We start from the raw sequence: 24,371 nt of genomic DNA on the forward strand, positions 1-24,371 counted from the left end.
CCGCGTGGGGGAAAAAAGAAAAACCTATTCAAATCAAAAGTTCATCACTAACAAAACACAGTCAGTAGCAGTTGCACAAAATGAGGCTGTCGTAAAAGCATCATATGCAGTAATTAATATTCTTACAAAAAATATGGAACCTTTCTCTGGCGCTGATTAACTGAAGCAATGCAACGTAACTGTTTCTCAAACTTTGTGTCAACATTTATCAAACAGTGTCAGATGATGATCAATTTAGCTTCAGGAAAAATAAAAGGCACCAGAGAGGCAATTCTAATGTTGTGGTTGACAATGGACGTGAGAATAAAGAAAAATCAAAACACGTTCATAGTATCTGTCAACCTGGAAAAAGCATTCAACAACACAAAATGGTGCAAGATGTTTGAAACTCTGAGAAAAATAGGAGTAAGCTATAGGAAGAGATGGGTAATATACAATATATACAAAAACCAAGAGGGAATAATAAGAGTGGATGACCAGTAATGGAGTGCTGGGGTTAAAAAGGGTGTAAAACAGGGATGTAGTCTTCCGCCCCTACTGCTCAATCTGTACATCGAAGAAGCAATTATGGAAGTAAAAGAAATGTTCTGGAATGGAATTAAAATTCAACGTGAAAGGATATCAATGATATGATTCGCTGATGACATTGCTATCCTGATTCAAAATGAAGACGAATTACATGATATGCGGAATGGAATGAACAGTCTAATGAATACAGAATATGGATTGAGAGCAAATCAAAGAAAGACAAAAGTAATGAGAAGTAGCAGAAATGAGGAAAAAACTTTAACATCAGGATTGATGGCCACGAAATAGATGAAGTTAAGGAATTCTATTACCTATGCAGCAAAAGAACTAGTGACAGACATAGCAAGGAGGACATCAAAAGCAGACTAGCACTGGCAAAAAGGGCACTCCTGACCAAATAAAGTCTACTAGTATCAAACATGGGCCTTAATTTGAGGAAGAAATTTCTGAGAATGTACGTTTGGAACATGGCAGGAATTCGTGGCGGGTCGCATCAAACCAAGCAGAAGATTGATCAACTAAAAAAAAAAAAAAAAACTTTGGCACCACACAGAAGCTATTTCAAGGTACATGTTTGAGGGAGTAATTAGTAAGGTAAAAATATGCAATTACTTCCACCTTGCACGTGATTCCAGTGCCGATGTAGCTTTGATGGCTCAGTTTTTATTATTTTTGTGTTACTGCGCAAAGGTTAGGATAGTAGAAGAATAATTTTTAGCAAATTTAACCTTCAGAGGTCACACAAAAGGTTGTGATTTTATAGATGTGACTAAAGATTTTGTAGAAAAAAGGCTTACCCTTGAGCAATTTAATATCATTGTGTACAGACAGTTGTCCATCAATGAGGGGTGTAAACAATGATTTGATAGCATTGATTAAGAGGGAATGGAATTTATCAGATTTACCATCCATTCACTGCTTACTGCATCAAAAAACTTTGGTATGTCAAATTTCAAATAACAAAGTGACAAGGATGTTACAAAAGTGTAAGTGTCACACATTTCATTCGTTCACATAAACTTAATTATCAAGAATTTGAACATCTACTGGAGACTTTGCAATGCTTATAATGGTTATGTTGTCCTACATATTGCCATCAGATGACTAAGTGAAGGAAAAGGGCTGGAACAGTTTGTCAGTTTGAAATTATTTTATTCTTACAGCACAGCATTAAAAATTACACTAATCAGCCAAAACATTATGACCACTGCCCACCGTGACAGTGGATGCTGCCTGGTGGCATTGTGGACGTGTGACATGGTAATAAAAGTGTGTAAGCGAAGTGGACATGGACGTGGTTCACCCTAGTGCAGATATGGGCTACAAATGGGGACATCCATTAAGATAAGCTACTCTGGCAAAGGGCAGATTATTATTACACAGAGCATGTGAATGAGGATCTCAAAAATGGCAGAATTTGTCAAATGTTCGGGTGCTACTGTTGTGAGCAGTTACAGAAATAGGTAGGACAGTGAAACTACCATTAGGCACTAAATGGTTGGAAACCCACGACTCTTCACAGAACGGGGGTTAGGAGGCTTCTCTTCTCTGTAAAGGATGATAGATGGTAATCTGTGGCATCTCTGCCGAAAGAGCACAATGCTGGTGCATGCTCGAGTGTTTCAGAGCACACTATTTATCACACATTGTTAAACGTGGAGCTACACAACAGATCATGCAGCGCACCACGGACGAAGGTTGATGAGAACGTATTATGCTATGGGAGTCATGCACTTGCATGGGACCTGTGGTAGTACCCGAAGACACATTGACAGTTGTGAACCACCTGCATGTTTGATGTCTTCCCTGAGTGATGTCATCTTTCAGCAGTATAGTCATCAATGTCTTGGAGTCAGAACCATGTTACAGAAGTTGAAGAAGCATTATAGTGAACTCATGTTGATGTCTCCCCTATGGAACCCTTGTGGGTCGTTACCAGGCGCCAGCACAACTTACACAAATCAGCAACATATCATTTATGCAAATTACATGACCCGTGTGTAGACATCTAATGCCAAGTACCTACCAACAAACTGCTGGATCCCTAATAAGCAGAATCAGCAATGGATTTTGTTACAAAGATTGAAAAACAAGCTATTAAGCAAGTCGTCCTAATGTTTTGGCTCATCAGTGAATGTTGAAGTTGATAATGATGATTAGTGGTCACTTAAAGCTTTTTCAACTGATACAGGAAAAGCTAACAAATTTTATTTTCCTGGGACCCAACTTTTTACTGGGGCAAAATGATTGAAAACACATTTATGTATATGAACTTGAAGGAAAAGATTTGTCTAATTTTCCAGTGGTTGCTATACTCTGATCAGACTTAACTATTGCTTGAAGTATTTACCAACATGCAGTGCCCTATTGGAAGACATTAAAAATGCCCGAGGCTGTTTCATTCTCGCAGATAACAATTGGCATACCGAACATGATAATCAGTATTATTCTGTCAATTCAGGTTTCATAAAACTCATTTGGTAAATAAAATAATCTAACTTCAACATGACACACAGTTTCAAGTTTAATTTACAGAACATCATGGAAAGCAGGAGCACATTTAATTTTGGAGCAATCATAAAAATTTACGAGACTATACACAGTTTATTTTAACACTGTTTGCTACAACTTACCTTTATGAAGCTTTGGTTTCAAAATTGAACTATCTGAAAAATAATCATCGTAATCGGTTACCCAGTCATTTAAAAGACACAAAGAGGATTGTATGCAGTCCTAACAATGCAAATCTAGATGGGATAGCTAAAAGAGTACATTAAATGTCACATCAATTAACATTTTTATTTTTGTACTAAGTTTACTTTACAATTAGAATGAATAAAAATCCAGATTGATGAACAAACCTGAAGCATTTTTACATAGCCTGAATATGCCAAAAACTATCTGAAATGAATGGGTTCTTCAGCTTTTGCTATTTGGAAAGTCTCAGTTTCAGAATAAAGTTTATGTGACTATTTGAATAAAGTAACATTTTTAATTCAACTAGTTGGCCGAGCATAAAAATATTTTGCGACCAACTTCAGGGATAAAATGCACTCACTTTAGCAAGTAACTCAAAATGATGAAATTACTAATGAGTCTCTTTCTTTCCTGCAACCTTCACATGCACCTGTCAAGCGATATGATTTGTAAGACTATGCATGACAGGTGAACTTCATTTTCCCAGGGGTAAGGTGGACTGGAGTCAGACAGGTGCACTGTATTCTTTCTTTTAGAGTATTGAAAATTGATCAGCAACACTTGGCTGTCATTCTGTAAAAGTCTGGCAGTGGAGGATCCTGTTGTCAGCCCTTGTTACAACAATGATTATTCCTGTCACCACCAAAAATTGACTGAATACATCAATACAGATATAAAATTGTTATTCCCTATGTTGGAGGATTGTAATGTGTTAAACAAAGTTGACCATTGTGAACAACTTGCACAATAATTTTACTCAACAAAGGAGTTGGGTAAAGCCAACAGTTGCAAATGGTAAGCATTTATTCTTTACTTATTTCAAATATACATTTTGTGAATTGTAAGCAGTATTCTTTACTGAAGCTTCCTGGCAGATTAAAACTGTGTGCCAGGTCGAGACTCGAACTTGGGACCTTTGCCGTTCGCGGGCAAGTGCTCTACCATCTGAGCTATCCAAGCACAACGCACGACCCTTCCTCACAGCTTTACTTCAGCCAGTATCTCATCTCCTACCTTCCAAACTTCACAGAAGCTCTCCTGCGAACCTTGCAGATCTAGCACTCCACTGCAGAGTGAAAATTTCATTCCAGTATTCTTAACTGTTTTCAAATACACATTCCATTTGTACCAGGAGTTAATGTTTAATAGCTTCTGAAGAAGTATGACTTTTGTATGTCTGAAACCTGTAAAGAATAATACCTAACATTTGGAACTGCTGGCTGTACCTGACTCCTTCATTGAATCAAAAATGTACTGGAGGAATTATAGTAGGCACGTGGGAAGTGGGTCACCTGAGGGGCGACACTGGGTGATGGCACAGAAAAATCTGTCATTGCACATGATACAGAATATGTTTTCTTGTTTGCCTTCCAGTTCTGACAACTCATGGGCTGGTGTCCCTCTTACTGGTCAGCTGCTATCATACACATTTCAAACTGAAGTAACGCAGATTCACGATTGCAAGAGAGAATCATTTTCTAATGTGGTACACATCTGAATATGGAATTAAAGTAAGGTGGTTGTAATACAATGCAATGAGTACAAGAAAAATGACATTCAAAACATTTAGTAAAAATTTGTGACTGTGTGTCACACTGCACAATGCATTTAAATGTAAATACAATTACTGTTCTTACTCAATCATACACTCTCACAGACAAGACAGCACTTTGTCATGCAATTACAGTGCTACAATTTTGCAATCTCTGAGGGTGGCAGCAATCTGAAACAGAACAGTCAACAGCAAGTGTTTCAAAATGGTGCCGACTTTTAATTATCAGTGCTTGGTGGAGAGCAGCTAACTTATCACAGCCTTACCACATTTTGTCTATTTGTGGCTCATGACATACTAACATGTCTACGTTACCAAATATTAATACAATTGGGACGTATGCAGACTGAGTTGCTGCCCCACATCAGTATTGGCTCTTGAGCAAAGAAATTTGATGACCACTGTTTTAGATAATTTAGCCTACGCAAAGAGCAGATTTTCATTCTTTTTGAATAATCCATGTTATTTAAGTCATCCATAAAGTTCCTTCTTAACCTCCTTATACCCAGTGAGAGAGTCTGTTTAAGAGACTACAACAGTATTTTGGCAATTAAAATCCTGAATTGGTATGCGGCTTCTTGCTCTCCTTTTGCACTTTGCTGCTTTGCTAATTTTATCTCAACAATTCACCTCTACCAAAGAGTATTATAGTGTCAACAGAAGAGAATATTTTGTTTTATTATTATACACTGGTAAAATATATTGATATAAATGTAGACCACAACCAAATCAAAAGTTATACATGATTAAAAATACATAATATTCCTCAAATTATTTATGTTAATTTTCACCTGTATGTAACAACTTATGTTTTAAAAACAACAAACAAAAGCCCACTTAATTAGTATACAATAATTTCGTTTCAACTTTAGTTTTACGAATCAGCTTGCAAACCGTGTAGTTGTGGCACAGTTGGCAATGTAAATTGCAGGAAAATAAACTGAATTTTAGTATTTTCCAGTTTGAATACCATCATGAAATTTGGCACACATATTAACAAGCTGTGTCCGAAGAACATACATTTATTTATGATTTAGAAATCATAATAACTAAATAAAAGCTGATTTGTGAAAATTTTACATTTTTGTGAATATGTTCAAGTGACATCCATTTTTAAAGCTTCTATGAAACTGAATGTAACGGTACAAATTTGAGATCTGTAAGTCAAATAGTTTTTGAGATATGGACATTTTAAGATGTTAAAAGAAAACAAAAATTGCACAATTTTGGAAACTTTAAAGTCTATAATTTTGGATTCTATCTTATTTCAATAGGTAGAAGGAAAATGATAAAAATTTACCTAATTGTAAATCATCAAGTTTCAAATTTATATTTCACTGGTTGGACACTTACAAAATAACCAAATGTGAAGTAATCTGAGTGGAGTTAGTATGTAAGGTCAGTTAAACAGCATAATCTGATGTTTTCATAGACATGCTACCTCAGCCGCTACAGTGGCAGACTGTTTCAGAGACAGAGACATATCATCAGTAAATTTACTGATCAGTCTATTGTAATATGGGCAGTCTTCAATTTGCCAGTTATAGAAAGGGAGAACCACAGAACCACACAATCTACTCTAGCACCAGAAACAAGGAATTGTGTAAAATGGCTCTCATTGTCCTGTCTGAAAATATATTCAAGTTCATGTTTAGAGGGCTGACTTCTGAGGGATACATCTTAAGACCTCCCAGCAACAAACAGCCACAAACAACAGATTAAACAGAGGTGGGCATCGTTGGTCATAAGCCTGTTATCACATTAACGACAAAGGCTGTTACAAGAATCGTTGAGAAATATAGGGAAAAAGAATTTGGTAGAAAGAGTGACAGGATACAAATTGAAAAGTATCTTTACTGTGTCAACATCATCTCCGAGAACAAAACTGAGGAGCACAACTGGATTAAACTAAAAAAATACCAAAAAAACACAGTTTGGAAATGACGAATATTAGGGTAGATTTCTGGTCTCCACACGGAGGAGGCACGGAACAGAATATAGGCATATTCATTAAGAAGCCTGTCACATTTTAGCTATCTGACAAAATAAACAGATCCAGAAAACACAGAAAAATTTGTACATACGCAATTCATGCATACATAATCAATGTTGTCTCCAGCAAAGCTGCACACAGAGGCCCAGCCCACAGGTAGCTGCCACACTGCTCACATTAGACTACAACAGTCTCTGATGAAATGAGCCCATGAAAGGAGATGGACTGGGTAGTGCTGCGCACTATCGTCTGTGTGCTACAGGCTACTAGTAACAATGGCCACGGTAGTGACAGAAGCAGAGAAATTAAAAGGACTGTGCATATGAGCCAGTGGGATATGAAGTTTGTACGAATGCTGCTGCAGGGAGAGTTCCCACCTGTGTAATTAAGGACAACTTTTATAGGTGTGAACCAACCAAATAGTGGGGACTGTGAAGCCTCACCCCCCTTACATGCTCCCAGCCTGGCATAGCACAAGTGTTCTGTCCCTCTCCCCCCTCCTAAACATCTTCCCCAATGCAGCCTACTATCCTGTGCCCTCCATGTTACTCCAAGAGATCACTATTCTATCACCCAGAGGTGATAGAGGATTTTGGAGAGAGAGAGAGAGAGAGTGTGTGTGTGTGTGTGTGTGTGTGTGAACGCGCAAGAGCTAAAAATCAAAGTTTACTAATAAATGTGCCTGTCTTCTGTTCAATATGTCCTCTATGTGACAAGTAGCAATCCATCCTAATATTAATATTATTAAAATTCAAAAGCATTGTTCATTAGACCTTGGACCAGAATGCATTGAGCGAGGTTTTTAGGGATGGGAAAGATGCACTGTCAATCAATAACTATGTAGAAAACTTACAGCAAAATCAAAGAGCTTTGTCAAAGATTTAAGAGACATCAAAGCCTTCCCGACTAACAACAGCTGATTGAAGCTAAAATGAGTGTAATGAGAGCAATGCAGGAAGCATTCCATAAATTTGGGAGTAAAATTTTGCCAACCAGTAAAGTAAACACCTCATGGATCAAGCCTTAGGCCTGTTCCGACTGGCTGACTGCTGGCTACAAGGCAGTATGAGCAGCAATCTGTGACTATGGAACGTAACCAGCATGTTGTCATTCTCTCCTGCTGTTACTGCCAGTAGATGAATCTTGATGGTTCCATTTCTTCTCTTTCGTTTTGCCTCATGAGATTAAGTGAACTCCATGTTGACATCTCTATATCAGAAAAAAAAAATTCTGAGACAGTACAAGAGTGCCAGAATCACATCCAGGTCTTTCCACACAAAGGGCACAGACACTAATTATATGGCTAGAGAGAAAGCCATTTGCTGATTAACATGACAAAGTCTTAATTAGTTTTTGATCTTACATAAATCAAAGTTATCATGTGACCATACTCGCAATGAAACAGAAGATGAAACGAGATAAGAGCAAAAGACTGAACCAATCTTCCGAAACTTCTGAGCATGGAAAATCGTAATAAAAGAGGCATCTGGTTATTTAAAAGAGGAGGGGGGGGGGGGGGGGGGAGACCAAACTGTGAGGTCATTGGTCCCTTGTTCCCAGTAGAACAATTACCCATGGGAAAGAAGAAAACAAAGAAGACGTATGGCACAATAACAAGAGAAATGAAGAACCAGTATAACGACAGGAGGGCAACAAACACTATAATGGACAAAACATGACAAGAAAACCACAAAGAGACGCAAGAAACAGGGAGAAGAGATTAAAAGCAAGAAAGCAGATTACCATGGCCGGCTGACCACGAGAATAAAAAAGACACCAGTCACTCTGCAACACATGAAAACCTCCACCCTAAAAGCCCTACAGTGGAAGACACAGAGGGACAAAGGACATGCACTAGAACTGAGACCAAATGATAAAATCCACCCTCACGAGTAAAAGGTAGAACTAAAGCTGCTGCTGAGGCACTGTCACCCAACACCAAAGGTAGGGTGCTAGTGAATACACTGTGGCCAGCGGGCAAGGAATGCTGTTCAATATGGCCTCTGTATGTCCACAGAAGCCAACATTACCATCAGCCATTGAGCCGACGGTGTGAACAACTTCAGAGCCCCGGAACATGTCAAGAATCAAGAGGATCCGCAATGGAGAGACTCCGGCCTCCACCAGGACACTGGTCACCGGACTCATTCTACAAGCTCCCGTTGCTAGGCGAATGCCACAGTGGTGGACTGGGTCGAGTAATGCAATGCCAAGGGCGCCACCGAACCATAAACCAGACTCCCATAGTCAAACCGAGATCGAACAAGGGCTCTGTAGAGCTATAGCAGCGTACAGCGATCTGCAACCCTGTTGGAGTTGCTCAGGCAGCGGAGAGCATTGATGTGCTGCCAGCACTCCCGCTTAAGCTGGCGAAGGTGAGGTAGCCAAGTCAATTGGGCAAATAAAACCAGTCCTGAGAATCGATACGTCTCCACTACAGTGAGTGGATCATAATTAAGATAAGTTCAGGTTCTGGATGAATGGTACCACACTGACAGAAGTGCATGACACACGACTTCACGGCTGAAAACTGGAAGCCATGAGCTACAGCCCATGACTGCGCCTTGTCAATGGCTCCCTGTAGGCGCCGCTCAGCGACACCAGTACTGGGGGAGCAATACGAAATGCAGAAGTCATCCTCATACAGAGAAGGGGAGACCAAAGGCCCTACAGCTGCTGCTAGGCCGTTGATGGCCACTAAAAATAGATACACTCAATACAGAGCCCAGCGGAACGCCATTCTCCTGAATATGGGGGGAGATATGGGAGGCACCAACTTGAACACGGAAAGTACGGATAAAAATCGTTTGAGGGTGCAAAAGGCTATGGATAGTTCTCCTACACAGAGGCTCGAGCACAGTGCTCAGCAATCATGTTTCCGTCGGACTCCTGTTGGGGTCTGGTATCCAGAAAGACGTCTGATCTTCATCCAGACTTGGGAAGGTGACGTATGGCACCCAATGGTCAACATGTACCTCACGTAACACTCCTGTTTCCATCGTTTTATAAGCAGGAGAACGGGGGCACAGAGCCGCATAAAGGCTGTTAGATGCTCTCGAGAAGGGTGCCGCTTATGTCACTGTAGAGCTCACCGACGCTCTTTAATTGCCTCAGCAACTTCTTGCAACCACCAAGGGACTGTCTTTAGCTGGGGGCACCCTAAAGAACGAGGGATTGCGTTTTCTGTCGCAGAAATTATCGTTGTAGTGATGATGATGATGATGATGAGCGTTTGGCGTCATTGGCCGGGAGGCCCCTCGCGGGGCAGGTCCGGCCGCCATAGCGCAGGTCTTATTACATTCGGCGCCACATTGGGCGACCTGCATGCCGGATGGGGATGAAATGATGATGGACACAACACAACACCCAGTCCCTGAGCGGAGAAAATCTCCGACCCAGCCGGGAATCGAACCCGGGCCCAGAGGACGGCAATCTGTCACGCTGACCACTCAGCTACTGGGGCGGACATCGTTGTAGTGACCTGCTCAAACACAACATCGATGGCAGCATGTGGGGGGAGATTCAGTGGTGACAGGAGAGATGAAGGCTACCCAGTCTGCCTTGTTTTAGCCCATCTGGGTAGGCGTCCATGGGCATGATGGTGACAGGAAGATGGGGAAGTGGTCACTACCACACAGGACGTCATGTGCTCTCTAGTGGATAGATGGGAGGAGTCCTGGGCTGCAAATTGATAAATCAATGGCCGAGTAACTACCATGAGCCACATTGAAATGTGTGGTGGCCCCAGTATTTAAGAGGCAGAGGTCGAGTTGGGACAGTAAATTTTCAACATCTCTGCCTTGTGCCAGTAAGCACGGTGCTACCTCACAAAGGGTTATGGGCATTAATATCTCCCAAAGGTAGGAAAGGTTTAGGTAGTTGATCAATCAGTGCAGCCAATATGCTTAGGGGTACCGCACCATCTAGAGGGAGATATACGTTGCAGACAGTTATTTCCAGTGTCATCCATATCCTAACAGGTACAGCTTCAAGAGGAGTTTGAAGGGGCACAAGTTCACTGCATACCAAGTTCAGGACATAAACACAAACTCCACCTCACACTCTATTATATTCGCTACGGTTCTTGTAATATCCCCTGTAGCTGCGAAGGCGAGGGGTCCGCGTTGCTGGGAACCAGGTTTCCTGGAGGGCAATGCAGAAAGCAGGTGTAAAGCTTAAAACAGTTGCCGTAGCTCAGCCAGGTGGTGGTGAAAACTGCCCAAATTCCATTGGAGGATGATGTGATCGTGAGACTGGGAAGGCATGAAACACTCAATGAGACAGTCTACGGGCCTCGACTTATTTCCTAAACAAGCTGTATCCATTATGTCTGAGGGTCTGGCGAGATCTAGGTCCTCAGCAGACGCCAGAATCTTCAACTCATCAGGCGCAGAGCTTGTAGGCAGCGGTGGTGTGGGTGCCACTGCAATTCCCTTGGTCTTGGGGTTATTCTTTCTGTACTTCTCTTGCTGATCCTTGGGTTTTTCTGGCTGGGAGGGCTTCACTGATTCAGTCTCCAGGACTAAGGATGATCGTGAAGCCCTACGACCAGCTGCTTTTGGGAACTTCAGCCACTGGCAGGTGTCATCTTTCCCACTAGCAGAAACCTGGGAAAGGATTGACACAATGGACACCTCCCTAGCGAGAAGAGCTAAAGAAGACATATGATTCTCCAGCTGAGAAGTGGGGTCTGGTGTCCCCAATTTGGGGGGACAGTGCTCCCGAGGTAGGTGGTGCGGGAGCAACAGGGAGTGAAGTGCCCCCACCATCAAGGGGGCAGGTGTAATCTTCTGGCTCTGAGAGCTGACTGGAACTCACAAGAAATTATGGGGCTCCAACTGTTCTCGTAGCGGCGTCATAAGAGGAGGTCATAGCCACAGGATGTAGGCGCTCAAGTTTCCTCTTGGCCTGGCCTCAGTGTAGTTCAGTCAGTCCAGGGTTTTGTATTCCATGATTTTCCTTTCTCGCTGTCAAGTCCTGCAGTCTGGTGAGCAAGAGAAATGATGCTCTCCACAGTTGACACAGATGGAAGGCGGAGCACATGGAGTATTGGGATGGGATGGACATCCACAGTCTTGACAATGGATGCTGGAAGTACAGCGGGAAGACTTCCAGCACTTAAAGCACAGCAATTGTAGGGGAATATATCACTTGAAATCACAGAGACAGACCATCACCTTGACCTTCTCGGGTAATGTGTCGCCCTCGAAGGCCAAGATGAAGGCACTGGTGGCAACCTGATTATCCCTCAGACTCCAATGGACGAGCCGGTTGAAATGAACTCCTCGTCGCTCTAAGATGGCGCAGCTCGTCATCAGATTGCAAATTAAGATCCCTGTGGAATATAATACCCTGGACCATATTTAAGCTCTTATGAGAAGTGATGGTAACAGAAACATCCCCCAGCTTGTCACAACCAAGTAATGCCCATGACTGGGTGGAGGATGCCGTTTTTATCAAGACTGACCCTGACGCATTTTAGACAAGCCCTCCACCTCCCCAAACTTGTTCTCCAAATTTACCACAAAAGAAACCTGAGGCTTCATGGAAATGAAAGATTCCCAATCAACTCTCGTACATACGAAGTACCGGGGCAAATAAGGTTCGCTGCCATCCTTAGCCTGGCGTTCCTCCCATGTTGTCGCCAGGGAGGAGAATGATTTAGGATCACACTTCCTTGCACTGTACTGAGACTTGGAATGCTTAGAGACTGCTGGCATTTGATCACCAGCAAGCGATTACATGGGACGCTTCATCGCGCCTCATCCACTTTGATGCCACCCACTCCAACCAGGGGCACTCCCCATGGGCGCCACCCAGCCACAGCACAGGCCACGTGGCAGAATGGCCATTGCCGGGAGTCCCGATGCCCCAGGGTGACAGGCATCTACTCCTTGGCACATGTTGGGAATTAACGGCGCAGGAATCAGCAGAGCAATCCCTTTGTAGTGAGGGGGCTACAACCAACAGGGTACATGGTGGCCCCACCACAACGGACTGGCTACCGTGCTGGATATGATGTGCAAAGAATTCCATGGTCCTCAACAACACTGCACAGTGGATGGAGGAAAACGCACCCAGGAAGATGTCCTCACTCAAGAGATGGAGGATGAGCAGGACTGCAATGCCACAATGAGAAAGTGGGCTAAAGATCTCAATGCATGATGGACACGAAGCGCCATGTAAGGTGCCCTTCCCCAATTGGCTCACTCTTAGGGAAATTTTAGAAAAATGGAGGTCAAACCCTACAAGTGACCATCACATAAAGGCCGAAAGGTGTGAGACTCCTTTTAGTCGCCTCTTACGACAGGCAGGAATACCTTGGGCCTATTCTAACCCCCAGGCCCGCAGAGGGGGGGCGGGGGAGGGGGGGGGGGGAATGGCATCTGGACTGGGCGAGATATCTATGAGATTTTGCAGAGATTATATGAGAGAACTTGCTGCCCTTTCTAGTAGTTGTTTACCTCAGGTTGCCAGAGCAATGGAGGGTACCTAATGACTGGAAAAAGAATGGAGGTCATTTCTGTTTACCAGTGGGTTTGTGGGGCACACACACACACAATTATAAGCCTATATCACCAACATCAATCTGTTGTTGAATTATGGAACATGTTTTAAGTGTTATGATGCTTTTGGAGAATGAAAATTCCCCTAGGCCTATGAAAATGTGTGGATTCCGTAGAGAGATACCTTGCAAACTTTAGTTTTATTTGATAATTCACGAACTATGGAGTGTCAGAAGACCTGTGAACAATCTGGGATTAGTGCAGGGACTGGCTGTTGACCCTAAATGTAAATAAATGTGATGTGCTGCACATAAACAGGCATTGAGATCAACTAATATGTGATTACACTGCTGGCAACAATCACTGAAAACATTAATTACCATTAAAAAAAACGTAGTAATAACCATGTTGAGTGACCTGAAGCAGAATTACCACATAAAACAACTGAAGGAAAAATAGGTGAGTGACAATCTCACTGGTAAAATCTTAAGCCATGAATTAAGTGACTTACAAAACACTTCTTCAACCACTTCTTGCGTATTGCACTTCAGTGTGGGACACTTACGAGGTTGGATTAATAGAAGAGATAAACAAGAAACAATGAAGAGCAGCGTATTCCGTCATGGATCATTTAGTTGCTGCGAGTGCATAACAGAGATGCACAACAAACTCCAGTTGCAGATGCTACAAATGACACCATTCATCATGAGAAGGATTATTACTGAAATTCCCAGAAGAGAACGTTCCAGAAAGAGTCAGATATATTATTTCCTCTACCACATACATCTCATGAAATAAAAAAATATCACAGAAATTACAGCTCGTACAGAAGTTTACCGACAATCATTCTTGTCACTCACCACTCCCAAATGAACTACGGAAATGGGGAAAAAGACGGCGGTAGCAGGAGTACCCTTCATCATGCACAGTAACATTGCCTGCAGAGTGTATGCCGATGCAGCAGATGTGCTTGGACAGAATGCAATATTACAAGCATCTGCAAATGTTATTTTTTTCAAATAATGACTGTTTTAGAGAACTGTGGACACGATATTGAATTTTAAAATATATGGCAACAACCATATGGTTTCTGCTGAATGTTATAAATATCCTGTACATTGGAGCTACTGTACATTGCCACCGTTATATAGGCCCTACATAAGTGGCACCTATAGAGTGCATGTGCAGAAATAGATTGTCTAATATTCTGTAGGCCTAAGTTGTTACCTTTACTCACTAAATTATTTACATTCACACAGACCTCAGTGAGAAGATTCAAAAGTAACTGAACACCTATCAGTGTATTAGTAGGAGGGGGCATTTGAACTCTGCTTAGGAACCTTCCCGTGAAGTGTCTGAAGGAATGGTAGCCCATTCACCTCAAGAACCTCAACCAGAGAAGTACATTGAACACTGAGGTCTGTATTGAAGTCAGCTCTTGCAACTTATCCCAGAGCTGTTCCATTGAGTTCAGGTCAGATTACTGGGCAGGTCAGTCTATTTCATCTATGTTACTGTCCACAAACCACTAGCTAATAGATACTGCTTTATGACCAGGTTCACTCTCATGCTCAAACAATTAATCATCATCTCCAAACTATTCCTCTACTGTATGCAGTATACAGTCCTGGCAACATATTCATATCCTCCTGCATTTGCCATTTTTAAGTGCAATAAAGGGACCACACCCTACCCACAAAAACAGTCCCGTAACATAAAATCACTTCCTTTGTACTTCCTTGTTGGCATTACACATGACATGTAATGTTTTCTAGGCTTTTGCCAAATCCAAACCTTTCCATCGGATTGCCACAGGGTATAGTGCAATTCATCACTCCAAATCACTCATCCAGTGTCCAGTGTAATTGCTCTTTACACCATCTCAGGCATCACATAGCATTGACTACAGAAATGTGTGGTTTATGAGAAGCTGCTAAACTACTGCACCCCATTCCTTTCAACTGTCAAGCACAATCATTGGGCTAGTTTGAAACTTAAAGAGTCAAGCCTTCCACTGACTTCATGTAGTTTTTTACAACAATCCTCTGCAGAGCTCAATGTACCACACAATGTTTCATCTTGGTTTAGGTGTGGATGTTCATTCATATTTCCACTTCACAATCAATTTGCTAACAGTCAACATGGACAGCTTTCAAAGGGTTGAAGTCTCCCTAAAGGATTTTTTTCTCAGGTGACATCCAACAACTAGTCACCACTCGCAGTCACCAAGCTTCCCTGACTGACCCACTCTGCAGTTACTGCTTCTCTACTGACAATACTCCCCACGCCCTTTAGTAATGGCTGGTCTGCCTCTCATAAGCTCTACTGCTCAATTTCATGTTAGCCTACATAGGAGTGTGCAGATACTATGCATGCTCAATTTCATGTTATATAGGAGAGTCCAGATACTATGTGTGTTAATACTCATAGAGTATAATAGTGAAGTGCACACACTAATTTCTGGATGTGTAAGTAGTTATATAACTCATTTCTGTCTACCTCATAATCGTTAGAGAATGTGTAAATCTGACACTAAGTGTATAATAGGTATAATGATGTTGCCATTGCAAGTTCTGTCACTGTCCCATATAACATGTTCCAGCTGTCCTCTACCCAAGCAATGCCAAGGTATGCTCCGTATAGAGATGTATATAGACACACTGTGTGACTGGCTTGCTCTCAAAAAGTTTATAGACCCAGAAAACGATCACCATCACTTCATAATAGAATAATTGTTTTGTTTGCTCTGCATCACTCATTTAATACTAGAATGGCTGGTTATCAGTACCACAGTTACAATGACCTGGACACTAGGTATTCTGTGGGTACTCAGATGTGAGCAATATAAACAAATGAGGCAAGATCTAGTAGTCAGCTGAATACATGCACACTGTTCCTTGCTACTGTACACTGTCATACAAAATGACACTTTCTTTCAGCATAATGAAAGACTTGGTGAAGTACCTAACAATTCTTAACTGCAAATGACGATCCACCAGCAATCACTGATCCTGTTGATACTGTGTGTTAGCTTTCATCATCAAAGTGGCCTTCTCCGTGTGTGGTCTTATTAAGAGTGACATAGGGTACCAAGTCTCTGCTGTCAGTACAGTTTATCATCCTATTGTGATTGAGCAACAATGAGATCATAAATTTAAAACCAGAACTGTAAGTTAGCTGTCAACCCAGGCGCCAATTAATTGAACATTTATTCGGTAACTGAAAGAAAATCAATGTCAGTAACTGTCTAACAACGGAATTTAAAGTCCATGACAGGTGTAAAAATTTAACCTGCAAGATTGTGGAATTATAATTGTTTAGTCTGAAGGTAGCCTATCTTGGTATGAAGAGAGATAACTTGAAAGATACTACATACAACACTAGAGAAAGAATAAATTCTTTGTTATAGGAACACAGATCTCACATTCTTCAATGAAACGATTACTTCGTAGCAGAGGTATTCGAGTTAATTTAATTAACATATGGCAGCATAAGTTTCATCAATCACTGTTACGGTCTTGAAATTAGACTATTGCGTTTGTCGCTACTCTCCCGTAAAATATGTTTACCTCCGAAGAACTGTCTAACTTTGATTGGTTGAGAACTTTAACACTCGACTCCCAGGAAATTTAACACACCGTGCACTACAATTTTGCTTCAGCGCCTCCTAGTAAACATCCAAGTCGAACAACCCGACACCCTGTACGTAACAATACAGCACAGAGAAAAACGGATAACTTCCAATATGTCTAACTACTTACAATGACAATTTCATCCAGTAGAAGTTGCTCCGGCACGTTTTGCGCTCCATCAGTTGGGCACTGTGAAAAAACACCGTCTATAAGATTTCTGGCATTGTTTTTTCACCCTCCGCACTTCAGCGCGTCATTCATTACACTTCATTCTCAGAATGTTGAACAAGATTATTTTTATGAACACGACTCATGCTATTATACACAATAACTGCAGTTATAGAAATGTCCCTTCGTTTGCCAAACTCAGAACGCTGCTTCGTTTAACAACTGCTCAACATAACAATGATTTGTTTTCAAAATTCGAGAAGTAGCTTTCAACTATCACTGCCTAGTCAAACAAAGAAGTAATATTATCTGTCAATGTGAATGTGATGAATATCTTTGTTAGAAGTGCACCTTTTTTGAGGGGGAGGAATTCACGAAATACAATCCCGTAAATAGGAAAAAGTGTAGATCGCGTACACAACTTGAAACTGTCTTTGTCTTTGTTTCACTCCAGAATAAAGTTCGGTAACGCCGTACTGTAAAGCATGTTTTAAGGAAAAACATTTTAACCCACGTTAATATTTGAAGAAATCAAAACTGTACTTTCGGAAGCGATCGGGAGATCGGAGTTTTTGCACGAGTATAACTGGTCCAATTAATGGCTTCAGAGAGGAAAATTAACTGTGAATATCGGTTCTAAAGTAATTATGCATTCCCAAAAAAATTAAAAAAACTTACGCAACATATCTAAGACTTATCAGATTCCCCCGCAAACCATTAAATACATGCTTCGCACATTGCCAATAAACGCAAAAAATGCTATGGTTTCAAATGAAACATCATGCTTTCATCTTTTCTTACAACTACTAAAACTAATGTTAGTTGAGTTAAAGCTGCTTTGCACTGATAAAGGAGACTCAAATGACTGATTTATGTATTCAAAAGTGGTATTCACACAGAATCCAATAGCGGATTCACAGTGTGCTTCCTTGATTTGGCCACATAATCGATCACGAAGCTCTTTGACGGAACTGTAGTTCTTAAATATAGTGCATTTGAAAGAAAATAACCCAAGAATAATAATAAAAAGCACTAACAAGAATTATTGCCTGAAATTTATCCGTGAATATTGGTATTTGCGGAGTAACATTTGTAGTTTGTAAGTCCGAATAACTGAATTGTTTACTAGCCAAAAACGTTAATTCTCACCTTGGCAGTAGGCATATTAGCTACAAAAAAAAAAAAAAAACTCCAAACGAAAAAAAATTTTTTTTGGTACATGTAGAGCATTAACTCCGGCGTCGGAAAGAAGTAAGTCCAGAGATAACATTATATCTTAATTTCCTAGTTATCTCTGTAATTTCCTTACTCATAAAAACAACATCAAATGCAAGGAAGTAGTGGTAAGGCCAACTTGTGACTTAATAGTGAAAGAACGGATAATATTTTAAAATAATTGCACGAGCTCCTATTCGAATTTGGGATAAAATAACTGGTCCCTTGATATTGTACTATCGGTCAGAATTATGGCAGTTTTCGGTAAAAATTAGTGTGGAGTGAAAGATATTATACCGATTACAACAATTACGATTGTCTGGAAGAAATCTTTTCAGTAATAAAGTCGTTTGAGGCGCGGGAATAAATCACGATGGGGTCGAAAGAAAGATGACGGTAGTTACAGCATTAATTGTTAAATAATGTGTTTAGCATTTTCCTTGACGTTAGCTATCGTCTCGCGCGACAAGGCACTCTAATTACTATCACGAATATCTCGCTCATAATACTTCACCTCTTTGACATATTCCCACATAATGCAGTCGAAAGTCTAACGAGATCTTCGAAAACAGCTCGTAATGCGTATCTTCTATCTTTCTATGTCATCACAAACACACACAAAACCAGAAGGAAACGAAAAATTACGCATTAACGATTATTAATTGACATAACAACGAAACACGGGCAGGCACCTTCCTAGCGTCCGAAACCTATACGCCACGTACAAAGATATTATTCCTGTATAAACACAATCTTTGCAGCGATCCGAATCAAGTTGTCATAGGTCATACACAAGGAGGTTAGAATAATCTAACATACATAATGCTGTCAAATGCTATGTGAAAGGCTTTCAAAAAAACGCAGGAATCTGCCGACGTGGCTGTAACACAGAACATGGTAATCTCATACGAACAAAGAAGGTCATACGTTGAAACAATGATTTTTTACTCTGGCTACAGAATTCCTTCCCTAGATTAGCTCAAAATGTAAGCATTTTTGTAGAAAAATACTGTGTATCCAAATCTGCTGCCACTGTCACACAAGTCTGCTGACACTAAATACTGTCAAATATATAAAACACTGAAACATTAAAGTCATTTGAAAAACATCTAGTACAGCTCACATTCTGCAAGTATGAAGGAAACGATGGGAATAGGAACGGCATGCACCATCTCTTATGCGAACGCATGACGACGACGTTCGATCAATATCCACTTCGCGGAAATGATCAGAACATATTCTGCTATGATTTGTTGGTTTCCAGCCTTTGTGTCGCACTGCCTTGATCCACAACCTTCTCATTGCAGTGTCCTTTGGGAACCTACACATCGTACAAATGAAAAGTAGAAACAAACAGTCCGTATTTAAGCTGTAAGTATTAATTTGACAACAATATTTACTTGTGGAAAGTATCAGCTGATTTTACACCTATTGGTACAACCATAGGCAACGCAATTAACTATTTTTTTTATTCAAAAATAAACGCATAAAGTACCGCCAGCAATTCAGTTCGAACAGACATTTGACGCCAATTTTTTGATACTCCCAATATGGCGTAGTGCGAACTGAGGTGGCTTAATTTGTGTGGATTAGATTAGATTAGTACAGTACTTGTTCCATAGATCATGAATACGACACTTGAAACATCCTGGCAGATTAAAACTGTGTGCCTGACCGAGACTCGAGCTCGGGACCTTTGCCTTTCGCGGGCAAGTGCTCTACCAATTGAGCTACCGAAGCACGACTCACGCCCGGTAGTCACAGCTTTACTTCTGCCAGTATCTCGTCTCGTACCTTCCAAACTTTACAGAAGCTCTCCTGCGAACCTTGCAGAACTGGAAACACCCCCCAGGCTGTGGCTAAGCCATGTCTCCGCAATATCCTTTCTTTCAGGAGTGCTAGTTCTGCGAGTCTCGGTCGGACACACAGTTTTAATCTGCCAGGAAGTTTCATATCAGCGCACACTCTGCTGCAGAGTGAAAATCTCATTCTGAATACGACACTTCGTAATGATGTGAAACGTGCCAGGTTAATTTTCTCCCCATGATATCCCTTCCTTACTTCTGTCCATGTTGTTCCGGATTTTTTATTTCTTCTGCTTTGAAAGCTTTCCAAATTTAGTATTTTGTTTTTAAAACGGTTTCTTTCTGCTATTTCTGATTCTTTGATGTTGTTTGGGGGTTGGGGAAATTACCTACTAACTATATCCGAAAGTTCATCTAATGAGTAGAAGGAGTTGCCATTAAGAAATTCTTCTAATTTCCTTTTAAATGCTATATGGCTATCTGTCAGACTTTTGATGCTATTCGGTAAGTGACCAAAGACTTTTGTGGCAGCATAATTTACCCCCTTCTGAGCCAAAGCGTATGGGCATGTACACTTATTTTAACCACCTTGCTTTTGTCCTCGAGTGCTGCAGCACAGTTTTCGTTGATTGTAACACGCTGCACCTGCTGCTTGTTTGGTGCTGTAAAATCGAACAATGATGGCATTGCTTTCTCGTAGTTCCAGGTCTTATTAAGTAATCATCTTGTAGGAAGTGCTGGTGACAAAGGAAACTGTGAGACGTAGGGTTAGAGACTTCCCTTTTAATAGAAATAACCCACTTCTTCAGTAGCTCTTTGTTCTTTAGAGGAAATCTGTCCGACGCAAATAAGTTAGCAGACGCACGAAGTCAGTTAGTTTCTGCCTAAATTTCTCTCATAACCTCATTACCAATGAAATGCTAAACCTCTTTCCTTATTCCACCGATTCGTACATTTGAGAGCAGAGCAAGAAATCACCTTTTTTTATAAGTCTTCCTTAAAGATCGACAGTAACCTTTTGCCCAACTACAATATGACGACCAGTGTAGACGACTGAAATCTGAATTCAGTGTGAAAGCTCTATGCTCAAAGATCGGGATTGTACATTTGCATAGTATGTCGCTGGTGAGACACTTCAGTTCGATGGTGTGTAGAATCTGTGGCGTCAGTTTGTTTGTAAACAGTCATCGTGGTGTTTAATATGAATTGTGTTGTGTAAGTGGTTAAGATAGTTGCCAGATCGATAACAGAATATGGAATGTGATCCGAATAAAAAACCGGAGCCACCATTGAAAGTAAGAATGTGCTTTAGACATAAAATTTACGAATAACGAATTGGCAGCGCATTGGTGATTCTTAATGTTGTAGTACGATAACTCTTGAGTTTTGCTCTCACCAAAAGTGTATGACTTAATGTTCACAAGAACGACTGGAATGGCGTAGAAGTACCCGTACGAGATATCCATCACCCCTTGTCCTGAGAAATCTTCCAGTGTATGATTGTAGGTAACAGAAATGCATAGACTTCGACTGGCTAATAAGCTAATCGGTCTGATAATGCTCGCTACTCTATTCGCTCGTTTTTCACAGGGAAACAAATGCCCATAACCATCTGTGTGCTCTTAATCTCTCTAATTATATCACTATAGATTTATGCGATACATCTAGAGAAGAGAGTTATACTTCAGAGATTAAAGAATTATTTTGCCCATTCCCAGATTTCAAAAGTGATGTCGCAAATAGAACTCGTCCGACAACGTTCTGAATGTACTGAGCGTATGATTGTGCAAGTTACACAGAGATTCTTAAAGCCTCCTTTGATGTAGTTAAATCTGGGAAAGATGACTGCTTACGACAAACCCTTTATAAAGTTGTGTTACATGCGTCACACTTGTGGCACCGCAGTACTACCATATTTAGCCATCGATATCTTATAAAACTGTTGGGATACTATAATAGTGGCAGATTCGTTATGTAGTGATGTGTCAATGACGTGTCACGTTACATCGGTGCTTTACATATTATTTAACGCAAGTCTTTTTTTTTCCTTTTTGTGCATTATGCAGCACACTTACTCATACAAAAGCAACAATTAGTGTTGTTACACAAGAGCAATAATACTTTCTCTTCTAAATTATGTAGGCTTTGTGTGCGACACATTTCTGAACAGAGATGTTTGTATGGAACAGGATTGCTTAAGAAGCAGCAGCTGTACCATTCCAAGTCATCTTGTACAACGTTCTGCATTCTGTTACGCGGAATGATGATAAAAGATTTCACGAGCAATTTTCATATAGATAATTTCAAACCCATCAATCGGAAAAAACGCCCCTTGAAAAGAATGTGAAGTTTAGCTTTGTGTATCTCCAGAAGCAAACGCATGATAAACCAGAAACTCCGCACGTGATAACTTACGATCAAAAGATCTTCCAATATAAAATTTAATTCTCCTGCTCCTTTCAAATAGTTTACAAACTGAGGGCAAAGATGACAATTTTTGCAAAACCTGTATTTTGCGAATAAAAATGTTTTATTTCACCTTTGATCATCGTAACATGCATTCGGCGCCGTCAACATTAACACAATAATAATAAAAACTTGGGCAAGTGTCATCAAGTGCAAGAAAATAATGCAAGATTCTAAAAGGCGTCCTTTTACCTAGCCCCTGAGTGGAGAGCGCAGGGAGTGGAACGTTGCAATCGGCTACGAGTTGTTGGCGGGTCGCTACGAGTTGTTGGCGGGTCGCTACAAGGACCAGTTACACCTTCTTTGCACATTTCTGTAAATTATATTAGCAATCACTATAAACAACACCACACACGGATCAACACTTAATTCTCAACGGCTTGTTATTGTTACGGCGCACAATACCTTACGTATGCCGTGTTGGCAGAGACCAGAAACATTCTGGAGTGGCACGAAGTCACCGATCACAGGGGGACCAAGTACAAGTGCGAAATCAGTAGATACATAACAATAACAACAAAAAGTTTCCTAAAAGCTCAGTTACAAGATTAATGACCTGGCTTTAGGGAAGCGTCCGATTCCACCCGTCTGCTTTGATCAAAGACGTCATCAGTATGAAGGAAACAACTACTTGCAGAGTGTACAAAATTGGGACTATGTCATCACTACATACACATGCCAACAAACGCGAACAAAAATAAAAAAACAAAAACGGAACAAGAACGTCTCATTCCAACAATAAAATGAAACTAACGGGGCAACCGCGGAAAGGAAGGGTTTGGGGGGGGGGGGGGGGGGGGAGGGACAATTCCCTTGGCATATATAGCTGAAACGAAGTCCTCAGTACCAAAAAACCACTATCTACAATTTCGAAAATTGAAATCGGACAATTCCTTTGTCCTGTATTGCTCAAAGCAGCTCTTGATGTCTACCGCCAAACCTGAAATACTAATGCCACAACCACAAACTTCACATATCTACATAACTCATAAGATACCACTGAAACCAAAACCTTAATAACTCGAAAACCCAAAAAAACCCATATTCACTAGCTCAATTAAAACACAGCTGAAATACCATAAATATAAAACAGACAAAATATCAGAATTAAGCTCACTGAAAACAAAGCAAACACTTCCATATCTATGTTACAGCACTGAGTACCCAGACTTAAATAAACCCACACTGCCACAATGATAGCCAAGACTCAAATGAACCCAATCATACATTAAACTCAATGTGTCACATCCATAACCACAGGGCACGATCAAATACAACACAACATCTGCAAACATGAACCGACTCAAAAACACCGTGCCATAGTGACGTCACACACCACAGCACCATTACATCATGCATCAAAGCGGACAATTGGAATTCGGCATTTCCAATGAACCAAATGACCTACATAGTTGAGTGATGACAAAGGTAAAAAATAATTAATGGATAAATGACGATAAGTACATGAAACGGTAGGATGATGAACAGTTTACCGTAGATCAAATTTTCTTAGACACTCATTACATTTAGTTGCTTAAAATAATCTGGACATGAGTCACATGGTCTAAGTCCTGCAGTGCACCTTATAGCTTTCCTTTGTTATTTAAACACTCATTTTTAATCTACTGAATTACTCCACAATAGTATCCTATCACTTTGGTGGGAATGAAAGAATGCTAAATATGCATGTAATAGAGCTTGTACAACAGATAGATGATATTTACATCTATACTCTGCAAACCACTGTGAAGTGCATGGCAGAACCTACATCCGATTGTACCAGTTGCTGTGGTTTCATCACGTTCCTTT

At 40.8% G+C, this 24,371-nt stretch overlaps 2 protein-coding genes across 19 annotated transcripts in view; one reads left to right on the forward strand and one right to left on the reverse strand.

The window, feature by feature from the left end:
* The window catches only part of LOC126475271 (oocyte zinc finger protein XlCOF6.1-like), a 67,202-nt gene extending 48,196 nt beyond the window's left edge, over positions 1 to 19,006 (reverse strand). For 4 of the 18 annotated variants that reach the window (XM_050103005.1, XM_050103004.1, XM_050103001.1 and 1 more), the window contains exon 1: positions 17,038 to 17,374. Coding sequence is in view for 9 of the 18 variants with exons in the window: in XM_050103017.1 (XP_049958974.1) it covers positions 17,038 to 17,097; positions 17,428 to 17,580 (213 nt within the window). In the remaining 9 variants the exon portion in view is untranslated. Of the gene's footprint in view, positions 1 to 17,037; positions 17,375 to 17,427; positions 17,644 to 17,754; positions 17,939 to 18,225; positions 18,254 to 18,805 lie in introns of those variants that run through there. The other 14 variants (XM_050102995.1, XM_050103021.1, XM_050103019.1 and 11 more) reach the window with 10 other exon arrangements.
* Positions 19,007 to 21,233: 2,227 nt separating this feature from the next.
* The window catches only part of LOC126475273 (ATP-dependent RNA helicase abstrakt), a 148,125-nt gene continuing 144,987 nt past the window's right edge, over positions 21,234 to 24,371 (forward strand). The window contains exon 1 of the mRNA XM_050103023.1: positions 21,234 to 21,391. Within this exon, the coding sequence (XP_049958980.1) occupies positions 21,350 to 21,391 (42 nt within the window). The 5' untranslated portion in view covers positions 21,234 to 21,349. The remainder of the gene's footprint in view (positions 21,392 to 24,371) is intronic.

Source organism: Schistocerca serialis, chromosome 4 (assembly GCF_023864345.2).
Source record: "Schistocerca serialis cubense isolate TAMUIC-IGC-003099 chromosome 4, iqSchSeri2.2, whole genome shotgun sequence".
NCBI classification, from domain to species: Eukaryota; Metazoa; Arthropoda; class Insecta; order Orthoptera; family Acrididae; genus Schistocerca; species Schistocerca serialis.